Source organism: Chelonia mydas, chromosome 1 (assembly GCF_015237465.2).
Source record: "Chelonia mydas isolate rCheMyd1 chromosome 1, rCheMyd1.pri.v2, whole genome shotgun sequence".
In the NCBI taxonomy this organism is placed as follows: domain Eukaryota; kingdom Metazoa; phylum Chordata; order Testudines; family Cheloniidae; genus Chelonia; species Chelonia mydas.
The window spans coordinates 113,157,633-113,176,609 of record NC_057849.1 but is presented as its reverse complement, the minus strand read 5'-3'; the positions used below and the strand labels follow the sequence as shown (position 1 = coordinate 113,176,609).

The following is an 18,977-nucleotide window of genomic DNA, read 5'->3' as shown; positions in this document are numbered from 1 at the left end:
TGTTGGGAATGTTACTGTGCAGCATTAAACTAGCAAAACAGTTTTTTAACATTGGTCCTTGGTGAGACTTAAAGTGGCAGATGGTTCCACTAGTATGAAACCCAGCAGACTTCTTGCATATTTCCATTTCAGGCATGCTGCTATTTGTTTAAGAACCACTCATGGTGTTGGTGTTAATTTGTAAAGTCTGGTCTGTGTCCTGATTACCTTAAAGACCATCTCTCTTTGCAACTTCCCAGTGGCTGAGATCAGCTGAATTGCTGCTCACAACATCCAGATTTGCATTCTCAGTTTGGTGTCAGCGACTGTGTTGAACTCTACTTGAGTCTGGATCCTGCTCCCCTGTTTGGTCTGCCAGAGGTAGTTTGACTTTCAGGGCATGGTGCAAAGTCCATCTGTTTATTCAGGTGTTTGCCTGTCTAACCAACTGAAGACTGTTTCATAGTTCCTTCTTATTTTTGATGACTGTTGGAGATTGATTTGGAGGTTGTCTGTTTGCTGCCAATTCTTACGAATTTTTTTATTTTTAAATTTGCAAGTGCACAGAGGCTTAAGCAATGGGTTCCTCATTTATACGTGGTAGTGTAAAGAAATACCTGTTTTTCTGTAGTTGTAATTTTTCAGCAGTTTTACGCAAGTAGTCTTTTGTCTTTAGAACAGAGCAGCATTTTTAAGATTTAATTATATTTAATTTTTAAGAGTAGATATTCCTATATTTGCTTTAAAACATTCTTAATGGATCAGACTTTAAAGTTCTTATATGGATGTATTTCTAAATTACTTATGTTTTCCAAGTAAGAGGGATACTTTTGGTAAATCTGCTCACCACCACAAAAAATGGATGAGTTTGCAAGAGGTTAAATTTATCAGCCTTTATAGTTCTACTTCCTTTTTACTTTCTGGGTAAGCCTGACATTTTAACTTCCTCCAGAAGATGGCATCAGAAAGTTACTATAATGGGGCATATAGTGCTAAAGTTCTCAGCTATCCCTCTCTGGATATTGTACAACAACTACTAAATACTGTCTAGTGCAGCACATCTAATATTAGTTGTATACTTTCTTCTATTCCAGAATGACCTAAAACCTACAGAAGCAAAGAAGAAAATCCAGCATGTAACATGGCCATGAATTAGTGGGGGTCCTGGAAATGTAAATATATCATTCCTGTAGTTCAGAACAGTTGAAGTACGTTTCTCTTTAAACTATACAGGGATTCACATTTGTGTGGAGTTTTCTTAAGTTTGAAAGCTCCCTAATATAAAGCTGGATCATAGTCTTACCAATCACCTTAAAAGTGTCTACCTTCTTGCATTGAGAGTGGTTTCACTTTCCCTTCCAAAGGTGGTGGTATTACAAGATACTAAAAAAACCTGCTTTTGAATTTTCAATTATACTGTAGTTCATTTCCTAAGTGTCTCTACAAAACACCTTTGTGGGTTTAAAAATGTTCATATTTTATGCTATATAGCTAAATTCAGTTTAGTATATCATGTCCTGGCTAAATACCCAACACAACTGTTGAGGTTCCAGGTGGTATGAAAGATTGTGCATCCAAACCCTTTTTGGGTTCCAGAAGATAGTTACTTAAACAATATAGTATAAAATCATCGGATTGACAGGTTTTATTCTAGAGAAAAAATTATTTTTGTTATACAGAACAAAACTACAGAATTGTATTTGTATTACATTTTAAAATACAGTTAAGTTGGTAATAACAGATGAACTATATAACATCCTTGCTTCAAATTGAAGCTTCTATAGTCATTTGAGATAAAAAATGCACATGGAAGCACATTATTAGAATCTATATTCAGTATGAATCTGAGGGAAAAAAATGAATGGATTAGTGCCATGCTCTTATATACACACTTCTGTATGCATGTGTGCAACACATTTCTTTTGTTATCCCCGTTATTATGATGCTTGTTAAAATAAGTGGGAAATCCTAGAATGTGGGCCAACACTCTCCTCTCAACAACACATAAAGAGGTAACAATCACTGCAATGAGTTAGGATAGTATACTCTTAACAATGTCTTGCCTCTTTCATACCTGTGACAGTTTTAAAATGAGATCTTCAGTTTTTCTTTGAATCCCAGTGGATTCCATTTAGATTATTACTTGTGTGGTGTAACACACTGGATTTGGTCCTATGTCCATTAGAATCAATGGCAAAACTATTGATTTTGGTGGTTAAGTGGGCCTGATCCTTCACGTACTTTGAGTGTATGTGGTAAACAGTAAAGCTTCTATATACAAAAACTAATTTGAAATCTTTGTTCCTCCCATATGAAAGCCTTTTACCACTGAATTTAAACATGAAGAAATCCTTGTTCTGGCTTTATGAGCCATTTGAAAATGCTGTCAGCAGTGATCTGAAAGCTTACTTAGAATCTTTTTAAATGTATATGTATTGAAAATATGAACAGTAGTCTACATCGGATATGGCTGAGACAGGAGTTTCCCATTCATTATTGTGGAATCAAAGGCACTTGTGAATGCTGTAAAATAGTAAGAATGGTGTGTTTTTTTTTAAATATTGTGTGCTTGTTTCCTTTTACTAAACACTAAAACCTGTGTGCAGGTTTTATACTTCAGTACAGAAAAGTTTCACATGTTAATGTACATTTTGTATGTAAAGAGTGGTCTTTTAAGTAGTTTTATCTTATTTAAATAAACTGAATTAAAAGTCATCTTTTTCAGTAGTGTAGATCTATTTTGTAATGAAATTAAACCTGTTCAATTGAAATAGTGATGTGGAAGTGTACTTGAAGTCACTGAGACGACTACTTAAAGTTAAATATGTGCATAAGTGTTTGCAATATTGCGGTTGTAATTTTGGTAAACGTTACACCTTTTTTACTAAATCATCCCATAAACCTAACTTAATTTTAGAACACTTTGACATCTTACTCGGGACAGCCGGAATTGTGAGCCACCATGTTACCACTCTGCCTTAGGAAGAGTGAACTTTGCTGCTGCTGCTGAGCTATGTTTCAGGTCCCTGACACACCAGCTTGACAAGCTTGACACACCTGCCTTGCCAACAAATGCTTCAGGACTCTGCCAGTCCAAACCTTGCATTGAAGGTAACCATCATTGAACCCAAGTTCCCTGGAGGTGTCCTTCTGCAGTGTTCAGTCCCTCTCAATAGACGCTCACAGAAGTTGTTTGCTGCTTCCAAAAAGACAGAGCACACATTAGTCTTAAAATAACTGAAGACTTACACTTCTCTTCAGTATAACAGCACTGAGAGTTTTGTAACAAAACAATAAGTTTATTAACAAAGAGTGTATGTTTGAATGATTTCAAGCAAGAGAGATATGAAAGGTAGGTTACAAACAAAACACGCTTTCTAGTGACTAAAACAACTTCATAAAGTTAGTCTTTGTCTAAGCAGATTTCCCACCTATAGCCAGTTCGCAGAGACATCAGCCTTCTTAGCTGAAGGGATCAGATTTCTCAGATTTCAAGAGCTCTGGCTTCATGTCCCCCTCAGGTGATGGATGCCAAAATGGCTTTCTGTTTCTGCTTATATTTCCCAAAGTCCATTGTCTGTTCAGGAGCCTGGAGGTACAGCCTCCATCCCCAGTTGTGATGGTTAAATGGTCATCTCCCTCACATGCTATTTTGATGGCTTTATTTATCTTATATGTAGATGTACTTCCATTGTTTTTGGCCTGACCTTGCTCCGATTACATTGGAGACACAACATAGTCAAGCAGGTGAAACAATATTCATTTGTCTAGGACAGGCTAAGCTTATGCATTGCTTGCAAAACACATTTTAAAAATATATTTCCAGCACATTACTGTAGTTCTTTATACACCACCCATCTGTGCATCATGCAATAATATTAATGACCTGCATGTTACCAGTTTGCATACAATACCTGTGTGACACCTTTTATAAACAGATTATGATAGCAGTGACTTTGTCCATGTAAGGCACGCTTTCTAGCTATTCCCTAATTAGAGCTCCTTGAATATAAATTGTTTGTTCTTGAAAGAAAGATTATGCAGTTTAGGAAATTATTTGAAAGGTAGATACATACATTTTCAAACATATTACATAAAAAGGAGTAAATTGGCAAGACCGTTAAATTATAACTTTTTTTCATATTCGTGTCATGTTAAAAATTTTTAACAACTTTATTATCAGGTATATGGATCTCTTACAAACCACTGCAATATTTAAAATAGCTTAAAGAATGAAAGTGGTCAACAAATATCTGACCAAATACCCAGCTCTATATATGTCATTGGTATATTTCTTCTAAAGAGCTATTTGTTCAAGTATACATTCCTTGTGTCTCTATGGTTCTGTGATAAGAGGTCATATTTACTTAAAGATTTATTTTTTTTGTTAAGGCCAGAGGGGACCATTATGTCTGGTTTTTCCTCCTCAACTATGCTCCAGGGAAGAACTGGCTTTGTGTACCTTGGATGATGCTAGATTTTAAGTTGACCCCCTCCTCCCCCCACCCCTCAGTTGTGTATCTAGAAGTAAGTATAGATCACTGTATGTGTTAAATAATCTGAACAGCATTTTTAAATGTTTAATTTTACTCAGATGAACTTTCTGATATTTTCCCCACAAAATAAATGATCACATGTCTGCATGCTACCCATTTAAAAAGCAAATCAAATCAAAGAACATCAGGGGGTTTGTTTTGTTTTTAACCATACAAGATAATGGAAAAACTCTAGGCCAGATCTAGCTTTTTCACTGCTGACAGTAAAATCTGGAGAAGGGAGTTCAGGGAAGGAAAATTCTTCAAGATTCCCCTTGAAAAATTTTCCATTCTGTCTTGGCTTCAGTTTTGGCTCCTTGAGGGATAAGTCATTGGGATTCATAGAAGGCTAGGGTAGTCCCTCCATACTTGCTTTGGGACACCAACGTTCCCCTCTGCTTTCTTGAAACTGTATTGCTAAGGCAGTTCCTGTCTGTGGCTGTTCAGAGGCTTCATCCATCACTCTTTTTAAAATGGGTTCTTTAGGGCTTGCCCTCTCTTAAACCTATATATCCTAACTCTCAAAGGGGGCTGCAGAAATCACTGCTCTCTTCCCTTCTGTACAAGCAGGGGAGATTTAGACATGAATTCCAGGTTTTCATTTGATCAGGTTATGGCTGGTCCAGCTCTCTGCTGTAGAAATGAGTTCCACTGCTGTATTTTGGTTCACCTTCTGAATTTTTCATTCAGATGTTGATTGCTTTTTGCAGCAGTAGCTTCTGATGCACACCTAATTTGCAAAGTTTAATAACTGCAACAATAATTCTAATAAAATCACTTGTGGTGTTGGAAATGAGACAGTAATTCCATGTCCATGTAATCTAAATACTGAGAGGTAATACCTTTATGAAAAATGTGAGAGCCTGTCAGTGAGATGAAGTTAATGTATATTGGGGTTATAAGACTTTCTTGTATGAATGTATTGCTCGAGCTTAATGGGGGCTGGGGGGGAAAGCAAGCATGGAAGCAACACAAGGGCTCCCGGCAAGCAACCTCCAAACCAACCTTGAGGGGCAGTTACAAGCTGGTGGGAGAAAACATTGTTTTCAGCCAAAATGCAAGCCTTGTTTTGCCAGGGTGGGAAGCCAGAGATCAAAAGAACACCTAACTGTCAAAAAGCCCTTTCTGGGGGAGTCAGTTTGCGGAGGGGCAGGTTGACACAGAAAGAGATCTGCAGAAGGGTCCGAAAGATTTTCTTTCCCCAGATCCAGGAAACGGTAAGTCTTAGGGAAAGGCAGATATATGCATATAAGCTGGTTTATTGTTTTTTAAGATGGTTTTTCTCTGAAATGCTGTTCTATATAAACAATGCTTTGATTTAAGAAAGCTGTTTGGTCACTGGTTGCCACTGCTATTACTCCTGGAGGAAACAGGTATGCAGGGAACTGAGCCTCTGTCACACTTGCTGAGCTAAGTGCAGTTAGCACCAGTAACTACAGCCCAACGCCTGGTCTGAGAGTGAGAGAATCATATGATTCCACCCACAGAGACAGATGATGGCTTAAGACCTGAGAGAAGGGGATGCACTCAAAGTGACTAGGAGGGATCAAAGGTATGGTTAGTTGGGTAAGTGTGACAGTGACTTCTGGGTTATTCTATATTGTGCACAACACAGATACCTAGTGTACTTCTTGATGGTTCAGGTCCTCACTTTTTTTTTTCCTTAACACTGTGAAGAAGTTCAGGTCCCAAGTGTGACCTGTTCAAAACTATTGTTTGATTCCAGATACATTGCCAAGTTAGCATGAAATTAGAAAAACATTGACAGGACATTACATATAAAATTGTGTTTTATGTCCTCCTGGCTATTTTTTAACAAACACTGTTCCCAGAGTTGTACTGACATTTCTAAGGTTACTAGTGCACAATGATGATGAATATATTGTTTTTTTAAAAAGTTAATTTGAAATTTTGGCTTGTCTCTTCCCACCCCAAACCCACCTGGTAGATGTCTTGAAGAGATTGCTAGGGAGCTGTGCTCTGCAGTGTGCAAGATTTATGGTAATCTCTGTGTAGCCTCTCTTTGCACTGACACTTTCCACTCTGGTTCTGCTGCATGCAGGACATTCCAGAGGGCTAATTCCTGCAGTCAGAAGCTCAGCAAATTGATCAGGTTACAGCTTCCTGCAGGAGGCGCACTCAGGAAAGAAAAGCTACAGGAGGCTTCCATCTTGGAATATCCTGAGGAAGAACGCCTTTGTGTGGTTTTGACAATGCTTTTTTTTTCCAGAAGTATGAGAGGGATTTCTCTTATTCACTGTGATTCAACTTTTAACTAGAATTAAACCTAAAATAACAGTATCTTGTAAGAAAATTACAATTTATTTTTTGCTTCCATATTAGTTTTTGAATATTGTTATTTCTCCGTTTGTTTTAAATGAAGGAATTTCGTGTAGAAGGTAGAAGAACATAATTACAGTTCATTTGAGGGTCACATGATGCCCAGATAGTTGGAGAGCATAACAAATGGCATGTGCAACAAAAAAATGGACTACATTAGTACTTCAAAAAAAATCCATTGGTTTCAAAGTAACAGCTGAATGGTGAGAGAGATTTCCAACATACAATTTACAAGTGTATTTTTCTCTGTCTTTTTAGTGCACCAGCTTACACTGCTGGTGACATCACATGAACTCTGTTGGAGCATGAAATTGGGCTGTCAGAACTTTTCAGTGTATTGTACAGTTTTTCAAAATTTAATTTTCTGACCTTGCAGCGAATGATGTGAAGGTAAAACAGATCTAGGATACTAGAAAACAGCACTTACCTTTACTCCTGAGGCCAGCTGTATGCTTCAGCAGACAATAAATTAAATTCTAAATACACTGCTTCTCAGTATTGGGTCAACCAGCATACTAATCTAAAATTGATGGATTTAAACAGTAAACATGACTAACAGGGTAGTTGAATCTGACTTTATATCTCTGTGGATGACAAGTTTGGAAGTCTGTTTCATGCCAAAATTAGTGGAATTTGGCCTCTACCCAAGTACCCTTTGAAACTGTCTTGATATTTTAGGAATCCCATAGAACTTCTGTGGACCAGCAGTGAAGAGATTAATTTGGCCTGGCTACAACCTGCTCATTGCGGTTTTCAGCGTATACCTTGAAACATGGATTATTTTTGAATCTTTATTCCCAATATAACCAAGAATTTGACATTGCTCCTTAAAATAAAAATGAACTTTTCTGGTGACCAACAACATGGAAACATTTGGAAGGTTTAGACTAGCAGATAGTAAGTACCCTGTCGTATATGGGAACAATCTTGTCAACAGCTGTCTGGGATGCAAACATGGATACAGAAACCAAGTGACCTATTCTGAAAGTATGTAGAAAAAAGTATATCATCTGTGCTTAATGTTTCCATACATCCAGGCACACAGTTCAAGGACAACTGCTACCATATTTTGGAATAATTTATTTACAGTGCCTAGAATATCACTTTTCTGGCGTACTGCTTGGAGAGCCATCTTGAATGCAATCAGCACCATGATCAGATACCATGGTGATAGATGCAGTATAAGGACCTAGGTGGGTAATATTGTATGAGTGCGAAGTGCATTTTTGCTCATGTAGAAAGTCAGTGATAAAAATGATAGGGTTCACTTATCTGATATTGAAAAACCAAAATTGTTTGGGACTGGATGGCTTTTTTTCTTCATTAAATAATGTGATTGTGCAGGTAACTCTCACATATACAATTAGTTCACAGTTCTGTTTGCACAAACTGCACTACTCTACTAATTTTAGTTTTTAAAGGCACTTCATTGCAGGTAATAAGTAACCCATGTTGGGTACAAAGATTTCCAGAGTTGCCTTTTCTCTCTTTATTCTGAAAGCTGATTTCCATCGGTAACTATGACAGGGAAATTCTTATATTCTGAAAGGACATTAGGTATAATTAACTGACTGAATACAAATTACTTCCATCTGGAAAGTGCATAGAGAGGGTATTTGCTGTCTGACATGGCCATTATTCTTGAAGTTTGTGCCAGGAGTCTCCTTCAATGGATTGTTTTCCATGATATTATTCCACTGCCAGCACATTCTGTCACCCACAATTTTCTCTGCTGGAAATGTAAACTAGAAATGGTGCCAGACCAAAAGGTGTTGGACATGAATACACATGTTGCAACAGTAGCTATGCAAAGTTAAAATTAACATTTGCCCTGGAAGGGAAATTACTTTGTGACTTCTGTACAAATAAATCTCTGGTGTGTTCTCTTAAGCTCTTAAATTGTTTGCTAAATTTTGCGTTTAGACCTAGAAAGAATTATGTAAATTAAAAAAAACAGCATACGGCTGGATTAAAGTCTTGCCTTCACTGGTGAGGCTAAACCACCCCCAAAAATGCATATACCAGTCAACAGTTACAGTCCATTCATGACTACATTGGGAGATGTTAGTTTAGTTTTTCTCTACCAGTAATGTTTATTACAAATTTATACCACTTGTAGCATAGTGAGTGACCTGTTCAGAAGTTGTCTTGTACTGAGCAAGCACAGTAACTGAACTGAAATATTTGTAGGTAACATGAAGACTTCGGAAGGTATGATTGAATAAAATACAAGCTTGATAAATTGGAGAAACTGGCTGAGATTGAAATAAGATTGAATACAAAGACATAAAGAGGTTCATCTCTGAGGAATAATCAAATTCACAAATATGGTATAGAAAAATGATAGATGATAAAAATAGCTTAGAGACAGCTCTCCCATTTTATAAAAGCCTTGTATAAACTTGAGGGAGGTAAATATTATCTCAGTGTTACAGGTGGGGAAATGGAGCTATGAATTGAATTACCCAGTGCTGCATGCACAGACTCAGAAAAGTCCCCATTTCTCAGCTCTAATTTCAGTCCATTAAACCATACCATTAATAACAGAAGGATCTGTAGAGCCCTGCAAATCTGCTTTATAGCTGTGGACCATGTTTGCGGATCACGGATTGTATGCAGATACAAATTTTGTATCTGTCAGGGCTCTAAGGAGCTGAAGGCAAAAAATAATGGAAACAGGGTCAGCAATGGTACATTGTTACACAAAAAAAAAAAAAAAAGAAAAAAGTTTAAATTAGGATGTACTTAAAAAGTAATGTGTAAAACAAGCCAGGTAACTATTACGCTGTATCCAGCTCTGGGTGAGGTTGTAGCAGACAACTGCTGTCACCTGTGAGAACTATATTTAAAAAAAAAACATGGGGAGAGGAAAGGACAAATTATATTTTTCAGTGTTAATGAGGCTCCTACTGTCTGCAATTCTGGTCCCCCATGTTTTAGAAAGATGAATTAAAACTGGACCGGGGTAGGGCCGGGCTGGGCTACTAGGATGATCAGAGGGATGGAAAAAGTAACCTTATGAGAGGAGACTCAAAGAGCTTGGCTTGTTTAACCTAACCAAAAGAAGGCTGAGGGGAGATGTATTTATGGAGAACAATCATATCAGAGGGATAAATACCAGGGAGGGGGAGGAGATATTAAAGTTAAGCACCAGTGTTGACACAAGAACAAATGGATATAAACTGGCCATCAAAAAGTTTAGGCTTGAAGCTAGATGAAGGTTTCTAACCATTAGAGGACTAAAGTTCTGGAACAGCCTGACTACAAGACTAAGCTTGATAAGTTTATGGAAGGTATGGTCTGATGAGACTGCCTACAGTGGTTTGTGGCCCATCTGCGACTGCTAGTAGCAAATATCTCCAGTGGTCTGTGATCAGACACTAGATGGGGAGGGCTCTGAGTTACTACAGAGAATTCTTTCCCAGGTGTTTGGGTGGTGAGTCTTGCCCACATGCTCAGGATCTAACTGACTGCCATGTTTGGGGTGGTGAAGGGTGCCCTGGGATCAGATTGGCAGAGAAGATAGGGGTTTTCACCTTCCTCTGCAGTATGGGGCATGGATCACTTGCAGGTTTAAATTAGTGTAAATGGTGGATTCACTGTAACTTGAAGTCTTTAAACCATGATTTGAGGGCTTCAGTAACTCAGCCAGAAGTTGTGGGTCTATTACAGGAGTGGGTGGGCAAGATTCTGTGGCCTGTAATGTGCGGGAGGTCAGACTAGGTGATCATGATGGTCTCTTCTGGCCTTAAAATCTGAGTCCTTAATCCTGAGCAGTGTTTTATCCTGTGGGACTGCCTGTGATACAGTACTCATACTCCAGGGAAGGATTTGACCTATTCCCTTTGGAGCAAGGTCCGATCCTGGTAATGCTAAAATACTACCTGACAGCATAAATTAGGCTAAAGGACGACAACATTTCAAATCAGAAAGAGATTAAGAACACTATAGATCAGAAGCCAAAATAAGTTGTGTGTTAGATGAATATTGGTGCATGACTTGAATGTGTTGTGAGGGATGAGGCCAAAAGCAGAATGCCTTCAACCATCTGAAAGCTGTTAATTATGTCTTTGGCTATTTACTCTTCAAATATCCCCCTAACCATAGTTCATGTTGCTTTTTTCTTTAATTAATTTTGGGTTTCCAGTTTGTAATGAATAGATCAACTAGCTCTGGCTAAAGGCAAGAACTTTGCACTCTGAGTTTCCAGAGAAGAGACTCAATTATATAAGAACATACCCCTAGTAATTGTGAACCATTATTAGGAAAAATTAGGGCTAAAACACTTCTGGAGATCAATGTCTGCAAATGCTTTCAGATATTTCATGATAAACTAGGTGAGAAAACCAAACCAAAACAAAAAATTGCTGTGTTTTACCCATAAAATCATACAATGTTTTGGACATGGTCAATATTTTTATATAAGGCCATACGGATTCTAAATTGACCACCTGTCCTAAATTGTAGTTGACGTAAAAACTTCATTTTCAGAAGAATCCTTTTTACCATATTTTTAAATACAGCAATTGAGCATACACTAATTATTTTAGTGGGTGATATTACTTGGTCTTTTTGCACATTTCAGTTACTATTTATTTCTGTTTGGAGAGCCTTCCACCCATTAAAATCCATGGGAGATTACCTACTATTTTGGTGTGTCCATTTGAGGATAATTATCAGAACCCTGCAAATTCACTAGTACTTCAGGGAAGTGGGTTGTATTTATATGGCTTATGTTGTATTTTTTTAAACTTTGGAAGTGTTCTATGTACACTCTACTTTAGAAAATGTTGACACTTTAAAAGTAATAATCAAAATCACAAAAAAATTGAATTTATTAAATGATTTTATTTTAAGAAATACAATATGCAGTGTAATTTCAATTGATACTGACAATCACAATTTGTACTTCACACAATGATCATCTAGTCATGCAATAAAATATTTGTTACAGAACACTCCCACTTAAGTGATTAATAATCATTTTCTCCTAGTTAAGGCATGGCACAGATCCTTGAACACTGATACACACCCTACATTGACAGGTTTCAGAGTAACAGCCGTGTTAGTCTGTATTCGTAAAACATGGGATGGGCTGTTGCCAGCAGGAGAGTGAATTTGTATGTGTGTGTGTGTGTGGGGGGGGGAAAGGGTGAGAAAACCTGGATTTGTGCTGGAAATGGCTCTACTTGAGGATCACTTTAGATAAGCTGTTGCCAGCGGGGGAGTGAGGTGGGAGGAAGTTTTGTTTCATGGTCTCTGTGTGTATATAATGTCTTCTGCAGTTTCCACGATATGCTATGCATCCGATGAAGTGAGCTGTAGCTCACGAAAGCTCATGCTCAAATAAACTGGTTAGTCTCTAAGGTGCCACAAGTACTCCTTTACACCCTACATTCTCATCTTTCTACACACTTGACAGCACACTGCAATTACACATTCCAAGAACACTAGGCTTGAACTCCTGGCCCTACTGAAGTCAAACCGAATTTTGCCATTTACTTCAGTGGGTCAAGATTTCACCCTGAATCTCTATCTATGAAGTTATAGCACATAGCCATTGTAATCCTTCAAACATATCACTCCCTTAAAGACTAAGGTTTGTAAATTCAAATATTCAGTGAAGAAAAGAAAATGTCAATAACAGCCAAAACGTTTCATATCTCAAGTCTTGCACTGATCTAGGTTAACAGTGTAAATTCTTAACCATCAACAACTCATCTAGAGATTCTGAAATCATTTGTTGCCTCCTTCCCAGTCCACCTTTGGATTTAGATAGTCAGAAGGAAAAAAAGGTTACGTGATGTGAATGGTACTGAGAAACACAGAAGAGTAGAGTCTTCATATGGTTGACTAAAGCTAGTACACAACATCGCATGTTTCAAAAAATATGTATTGCAAGCACAGCTCTGCTTTCCTCCTTGTTTTAAACTTTAAATATCTTTCCCACACTCGGGGCAAAGGATGTCATCCCTTTCTGTGAGGAAGCCGCGGCCCACTAATGAAAGAGAACACTTCTTACAGTTAAAGCAGTCATTATGCCACTGCCGTTCTTCAAAGGAGATATACTTGGTTCCTCCGAGTCCTATTTAAAAACCAAAAGTGATAAGGAAAAACAATGGAGTACCAGTCATCAGGTGGCTTAGTGTAAGAATGTATTTGGGGACTACTATTGATATCGGATATAAGGCAATGAAAGAAACTTTTTGTGAGAGAGAATTCCATTCCTGCTTTGTGTTAGTCTAATTTTGCCATCCTTACACGTGGTGAGTAGTATCCTAGGGCTTATCTACAATTAAAACACTACAGCTACGCTGCTGTAGAGCTTCAGTGTAGACACTTCCCTTTCTCAATGGGAGAGGTTCTCCTATTGGCGTAGGTAATCTACCTCTCAGAGAGGCAGTAGCTAGATGAATGGAAGAATTCTTCCATCGACCTAGTGCTGTCTACATGGGGATTTAGGTCAGCTTAACTATGTCACTCAAGGGTGTGGATTTTTCGCATCCCTGAATGACATAGCTGGTTTGATGTAATTTTCTAGCATAGACCAGCCTTTAATCTTCATGCTACTCAGTGTGAGTATGAACTGGACCTTAAGTGATGGACTTGAGCCTTTACTGATGGATTTGACAGAGAAATGGGGTATAATGTACACGAGGGAGTCAGAACAGAGAGGAAAGATACGGGTTACAGAAATAAGATAACACGGTTATTCAGTACAGGGATACATATGTCCTGAAAGGTTAGGGTTTTTTAATTTTTTTTTTTAATGTGAACTTGCTCAATTGTGAAGGTGACATTGCAGAACTGGGATTGACTGATCTGAGTAGAACGAAGGGAATGGTTTGACAGTTTTGATGTGGCTGTGTCAAGAAAGTGGAACCATGAGAAAAAAGTGCAAAAATATTTGAGAGCAAGAGGTGAAGGGGCCATTGAGGATGGCCTCATTGGTGAAGCAGAAGTTTGGAGGAATGTGAAAGGGGACAAGGGCCCAGATTTCAGTATGAGCTATGTGTTGCATGACCTTGGAAGCAAGAACAAGCTGTTTGAACCTGATGCTGAGGGCGCAGTCAGAGAAGAGACTGAAAGGATGTGTGCAACGTGGTTGAATTGACAGGTGAGAGATGATTTTGGCAAGAGTATTTTGGACAGTTGGGAGGGAAGTGAAGTTAGTATCAAAAAGCTCAAAGGGGGGAGATTGCAGCATAAAGATAGACAGGAAATGTTGAATTTCCATGATGGCAAAGAAGTGCTAAGTGTGCCATCCAAAGTGGCCTATTGGTAATGGCAGGAGAGGTGTAAGCAGACAGGCAACGAGTGAAATAATGGCCTGGGGCAGAGCAATGGTCGTGTCAGATGAGAGAGAGACTCAGTTGTGGCTCAGAACCTGTCTTGGACTGTATAACTCACATGTCTAAAGCATTGACCACCTCACATGGAGGGTTATATTTTTATGCTTAGTGATGTTAATTCAGCACTATATAATTGTTCTCTTTAATATTTTTATATTGAATGGCAGTGCCTCAAAGCCTTGTGATTTCTAGGCACCTATCCTGAAAATCCAGGTAACCCCATTGCAGTCGAATATGAGACATAATTAAATGTACTTTCTATTGGGAGGGAAACTACAGTTGGTAAGTACGGTAGTGTCTCAGAAATAATACCATATGGGGTATGTATGTCCTACTATATGCAAAGCTGTCTTAGGATATGTCTACATGTTCCCTGGAACTCAAATGAAAAGGAGAAAAATTCAAAGTAAGGACTCATTCAAATTTTTCCAAGACCCCAAAGACTGCTCAAGTAAAAGTGTTCAAATTCAGGATATGATAAGATTGGGATACTTGTTGTGTCTCTCAAATTAAGCTGACCACTACATTGCTCACAAATATTTTTAAAATTAATTGTTTTCGGAAGATCATGGTGGTAAGACACCTACCACTGATGGGGTTGGTGCATCCCGCACACTTTTTGGCATAGAGATTGCAGAAGCAGCTCAGGCAATATGCAAACTCATCCCGGGAGGTAAAGCGCTGTCCAGACAACTGCTTCTTGCATCCAGTACAAACAAAGCACTCCTTGTGCCAGGGCTGCTCCCGGTACGTCACACCTCCTGTCGTGATAGCCTGTGGGGTTGGGGGTTGTTTTTTTTTTTTCAAGAATAAAAGAGGTTTTGTGAGGTCACCTTCTTACTGAGGATGACTTATTTTTAAACCAGGTATAACATTTATGATTACTGGCAGGAACTGACCTTGAGACGGAAGCCTTGGTTTGGGATAAGTGATTATTGTGCCCAATTATGCAAAGTCTCATCCTTAAACTACTCATTTGCTCCCTTTTCATCTTGTAATCTTGCTCAAACTTGTCCTCTTTGTATATAAAACCCTTACACCATTCTGCTTCATTACCATGTTTTTCTCTACTCCTTTCCTTGTGCTCATCTCAACGTTGGCCTCCTTTCCGTGCTTTCACATAATCCCATCCCTGGTGGTGAAATAATTTATCTCTGAAGCTTCTGCTGTCTGAAACAGCCTTCTTTAATTTTTCCTCCTCATCAACGAAACATTTAATTTCAAATCTCTTCTGAAAATGTCTCTCTTCTCCTTTGCTTGCATCTTTTTGACCCAGTCCTGGACATCCATCACATAATGAGTCATTCAAACCATCCCACTGAAGTCAGTGATACTAAATTATGTGAGCAACGAATCGACCACAAGACTTTGGATTGCAGGATCAAGTCATAATTTATTTCTTCCGCTGGTATTTTTAAATTCTAATTCACTATAGAATGGTGGCGTATGAATTGTAGGAAATATGTTGTGCAAACAATTGACCTGATCCCGCAAACACCTGTGACTTATTACTGAGTAGTGGCTTCAAAAATGTTGATTTCAGAAAATATATGCTATAAACATGGCAACTCTTTTTTTTTCTTTTTCCTCTTGATCTTTATGGTTGGGATTTCCAAGAGGATTCAGCATTAGACTAACTCAGCTCCTGTTGAAGTCAATGGGAAAATATTATTGATTTCAGTGGGAGCTGGGTTGGACCACTGCGGAGTGCTTTAATTTGAAAATTTCACCCTCCATGCCTTTCCCACACTCAGAGCTAAAGATGTCATCCCCTTGTAGGAAACATCTCATGGTAATAAGCATTGAACTTGTTAATAAGGGTTTGCAGGACTGGACCCTAAAGTTGTACTGCATTTCCTAAGGTCAGTTGATTTTATCATTGTTTTCATAACAATTTCTCTCACACATAGGAAAAACAAAAAAACCCTCCACCAATTTGGTAGGTATGATAAATTTGTAAATTTGAGATACATAAATTAAGAATAATACCTTCTTACACTGGACACACTGCATGGCAAACTGCTTTTCATAGCACGGTACGCAGAAGTTTTGATTATCTTTGGGGATGAAGGTCTTTGTTCCAATTGGTTGTTGACAGCGATGGCAGATAAAGCAGGTCTCATGCCAGCTGTTGCCCTTATACTCCATCTTGCGCGTACCTGTCATGAGATCAAAGCACAAAATGAAGCCCTTCATGCTGACAGTTATAGCAGTTTTAACCATTGTAGTTTTTAATTGGTTCTACTGATTGCTAGAACTTGTGTAGTGATTAGCTGGCATAGCAAGGAGTTAGATGCTGTTCACAGAGGAAGTTTCCAGAGTTTGCGAGTTATGGTAAGGAGAGAGGAGTAGCTACAGAGAGCCGCAGGCTTCCTTCAGATGGCACTGTGAGAATTCATTCATTAGGAATTCTTGTGAAATCTGCAGTATTAGCCTTACCTTCGCTCTGTTCCACACCTTTTATTAAAGTCCTACAGTTATTTTTTCATTTAGTTTCTGCTTTGTGTTTGTGCCTCAAATACAAGAACAAGCGGAAGAGTCTGATGAAAATGCCAGTTATGTTAGTCCCTGACCCTTTTACATAAGAATGGCCATACTGGGTCAGACCAAAGGTCCATCTAGCCCAGTATCCTGTCTTCCAACAGTGGCCAAAGCCAGGTGCCCCAGAGGGAATAAACAGAACAGGTAATCATCAAGTGATCAATTCCCTGTCGCCCATTCCCAGCTTCTCGCAGAGCCTAGGGACACAATCCCTCCCATCCTAGCTAATAGCCATTGATGGACCTATCCTCCATGAATTTATCTAGTTCTTTTTTGAACCCTGTTATAGTCTTGGCCTTCACAACATCCTCTGGCAAGGAATTCCACAGACTGACTGTGTGTTGTGTGAAGAAATACTTCTTTTTGTTTTAAACTTGCTGCCTATTCATTTCATTTGGTGACCCCTAGTTCTTGTATTATGAGAGAGAGTAAATAACACTTCCTTATTTACTTTCTCCACACCAGTCATGATTTTATAGACCTCAATCATATCCCCTCTTAGTTGTCTCTTTTCCAAGTTGAAAAGTCCCAGTCTTATTAATCGCTCCTCATACGGCAGCCATTCCATACCCTTAATCATTTTTTTGCCCTTTTCTGAACCTTTTCCAATTCCAATATATCTTTTTTGAAATGGGGCGACCACATCTGCACGCAGTATTCAAGATGTGGGCGTACCATGGATTTATATAGAGGCAACATGATATTTTCTGTCTTATTATCTATCCCTTTCTTAATGATTTCCAACATTCTGTTCACTTTTTGTGACTGCACATTGAGTGGGTGTTTTCAGAGAACTATCCACTAGGACTCCAAGTTCTCTTTCTTGAGTGGTGACAGCTAATTTAGACTTTATAGGTATAGTTGGGATTATGTTTTCCAATCTGCATTACTTTGCATTTATCAACATTGAATTTCATCTGTCATTTTGTTGCCCAGTCACCCAGTTTTGTGACATCCTTTTGTAGCTCTCGCAGTCTGCCTGGTACTTAACTGCCTGGGATTTTTCCAATAAAACATATACTAGTTGGGCCAGGACATACCCATCACATCCGCTCTATGCCTTTGAAGTCTAACAAAATCGATAACACAGTCTTCTCTGATTTAAACGGTGAAGCATCTGACCCTGTGAGCATTGTTGGCTGGCTGCATGCCCATTCAAACTTTCTCTGAGATCAGTTGCCTTTAAACCATGCTTTTTGTTGAGAAAAGGAGAAAAAACTTGAAACAATCTTAATTCTTTGGAGTCAGGAACCTAAGCCCTCTTCTTGCCCCAGCATTTCAGAGGTTGTTCTTAAGCATTCCAGACAATATCACAGATGCCACATTTTCATGTGCAAACTTCTTCATGTACTGATGCATATTTTTCTCTATGTCAGCAAATTAGAACAAGAATAATCCAAGCCAGAAGCAAAATATAACTACAAAAGAAATTACTACCATTTGTATTGTCAAACAAAATGTATAGATCGTATGTTTACATTTAAAAGAGTATCAATTTGCGACAAGCTGATCAGGTATTAGCTGGTGGGTAAGGGCATGATTCCGCCCTTTGACTGATTTCAGTGGATGCCAAAAGCATTTATCCAAGGATCTTCCCACCTCTCCTTCCCCAGATTTTAGATCTTTCCCTTAATAGCCCAGTGTGTCATTCCTGCACTTACTTTTTCTCTTCTTATATTTCTAAAATGTGTCCTGAGACATATGATAGGACATGTTTTAAAAATGAAACATTAAATAATAAAGAAATAACTGATTCATAGCAGCATAGCAAATATGTTAATTGACAATTATCTTGCTTCATGATACTTCAGTGCCTTAATGTTTCTTATTTTATTAATGCACTACATTAATAATAATCTAATCATACGCTTAGTGCTTGTGTAATTTTCAGATGAGACAAAGGAGCAACAGAATCAGTCCCTGAAGAAAAGAAAAATATCTGGCTATTAATGAGAGGAGATCTGGAATCTGAGAGGGGTTGCATGCTGGAGCAAAATATTTGTTTTCATATCTTTGGTTGGGAGGCAAGATGCATTGGGCTCTAACTGAGGTAGTGATGACAATGAAGCACAGTCCAGTGAGGCTTCCTTGTTAATTTTATATCTGCCAGACTGAAATCAGTGGAAGTTTAGGCTGTGTGGAGATTGCATGATCAGTCTTTTAATTACTGTAGTGTTTAATGTCACAAAACTGCTTTATCACATCTAAATTGAACATTCGGTGCAGCAAA

The 18,977-nt window shown here is 38.4% G+C and overlaps 2 protein-coding genes across 10 annotated transcripts in view; one reads left to right on the top strand and one right to left on the bottom strand.

Moving 5' to 3' along the window:
- The window catches only part of C1H2orf49 (chromosome 1 C2orf49 homolog), a 60,437-nt gene that overhangs the window by 11,477 nt on the left and 29,983 nt on the right, over window positions 1-18,977 (top strand). For 2 of the 3 annotated variants that reach the window (XM_037897786.2, XM_037897772.2), the window contains one exon: window positions 1,074-2,694. The exons of the other annotated variant lie outside the window; for it this stretch is intronic. In XM_037897786.2, the coding sequence (XP_037753714.1) occupies window positions 1,074-1,130 (57 nt within the window). In that variant the 3' untranslated portion in view covers window positions 1,131-2,694. Of the gene's footprint in view, window positions 1-1,073; window positions 2,695-18,977 lie in introns of those variants that run through there. 3 annotated transcript variants of the gene reach the window in all.
- Window positions 11,683-18,977, bottom strand: part of FHL2 (four and a half LIM domains 2) — a 62,801-nt gene continuing 55,506 nt past the window's right edge. For all 7 annotated transcript variants that reach the window (XM_037897810.2, XM_037897802.2, XM_043536481.1 and 4 more), the window contains 3 exons: window positions 16,196-16,365; window positions 14,794-14,980; window positions 11,683-12,939 (listed from right to left, as the gene is read on the bottom strand). In XM_037897810.2, coding sequence (XP_037753738.1) covers window positions 12,788-12,939; window positions 14,794-14,980; window positions 16,196-16,365 — 509 coding nt within the window. In that variant the 3' untranslated portion in view covers window positions 11,683-12,787. The remainder of the gene's footprint in view (window positions 12,940-14,793; window positions 14,981-16,195; window positions 16,366-18,977) is intronic.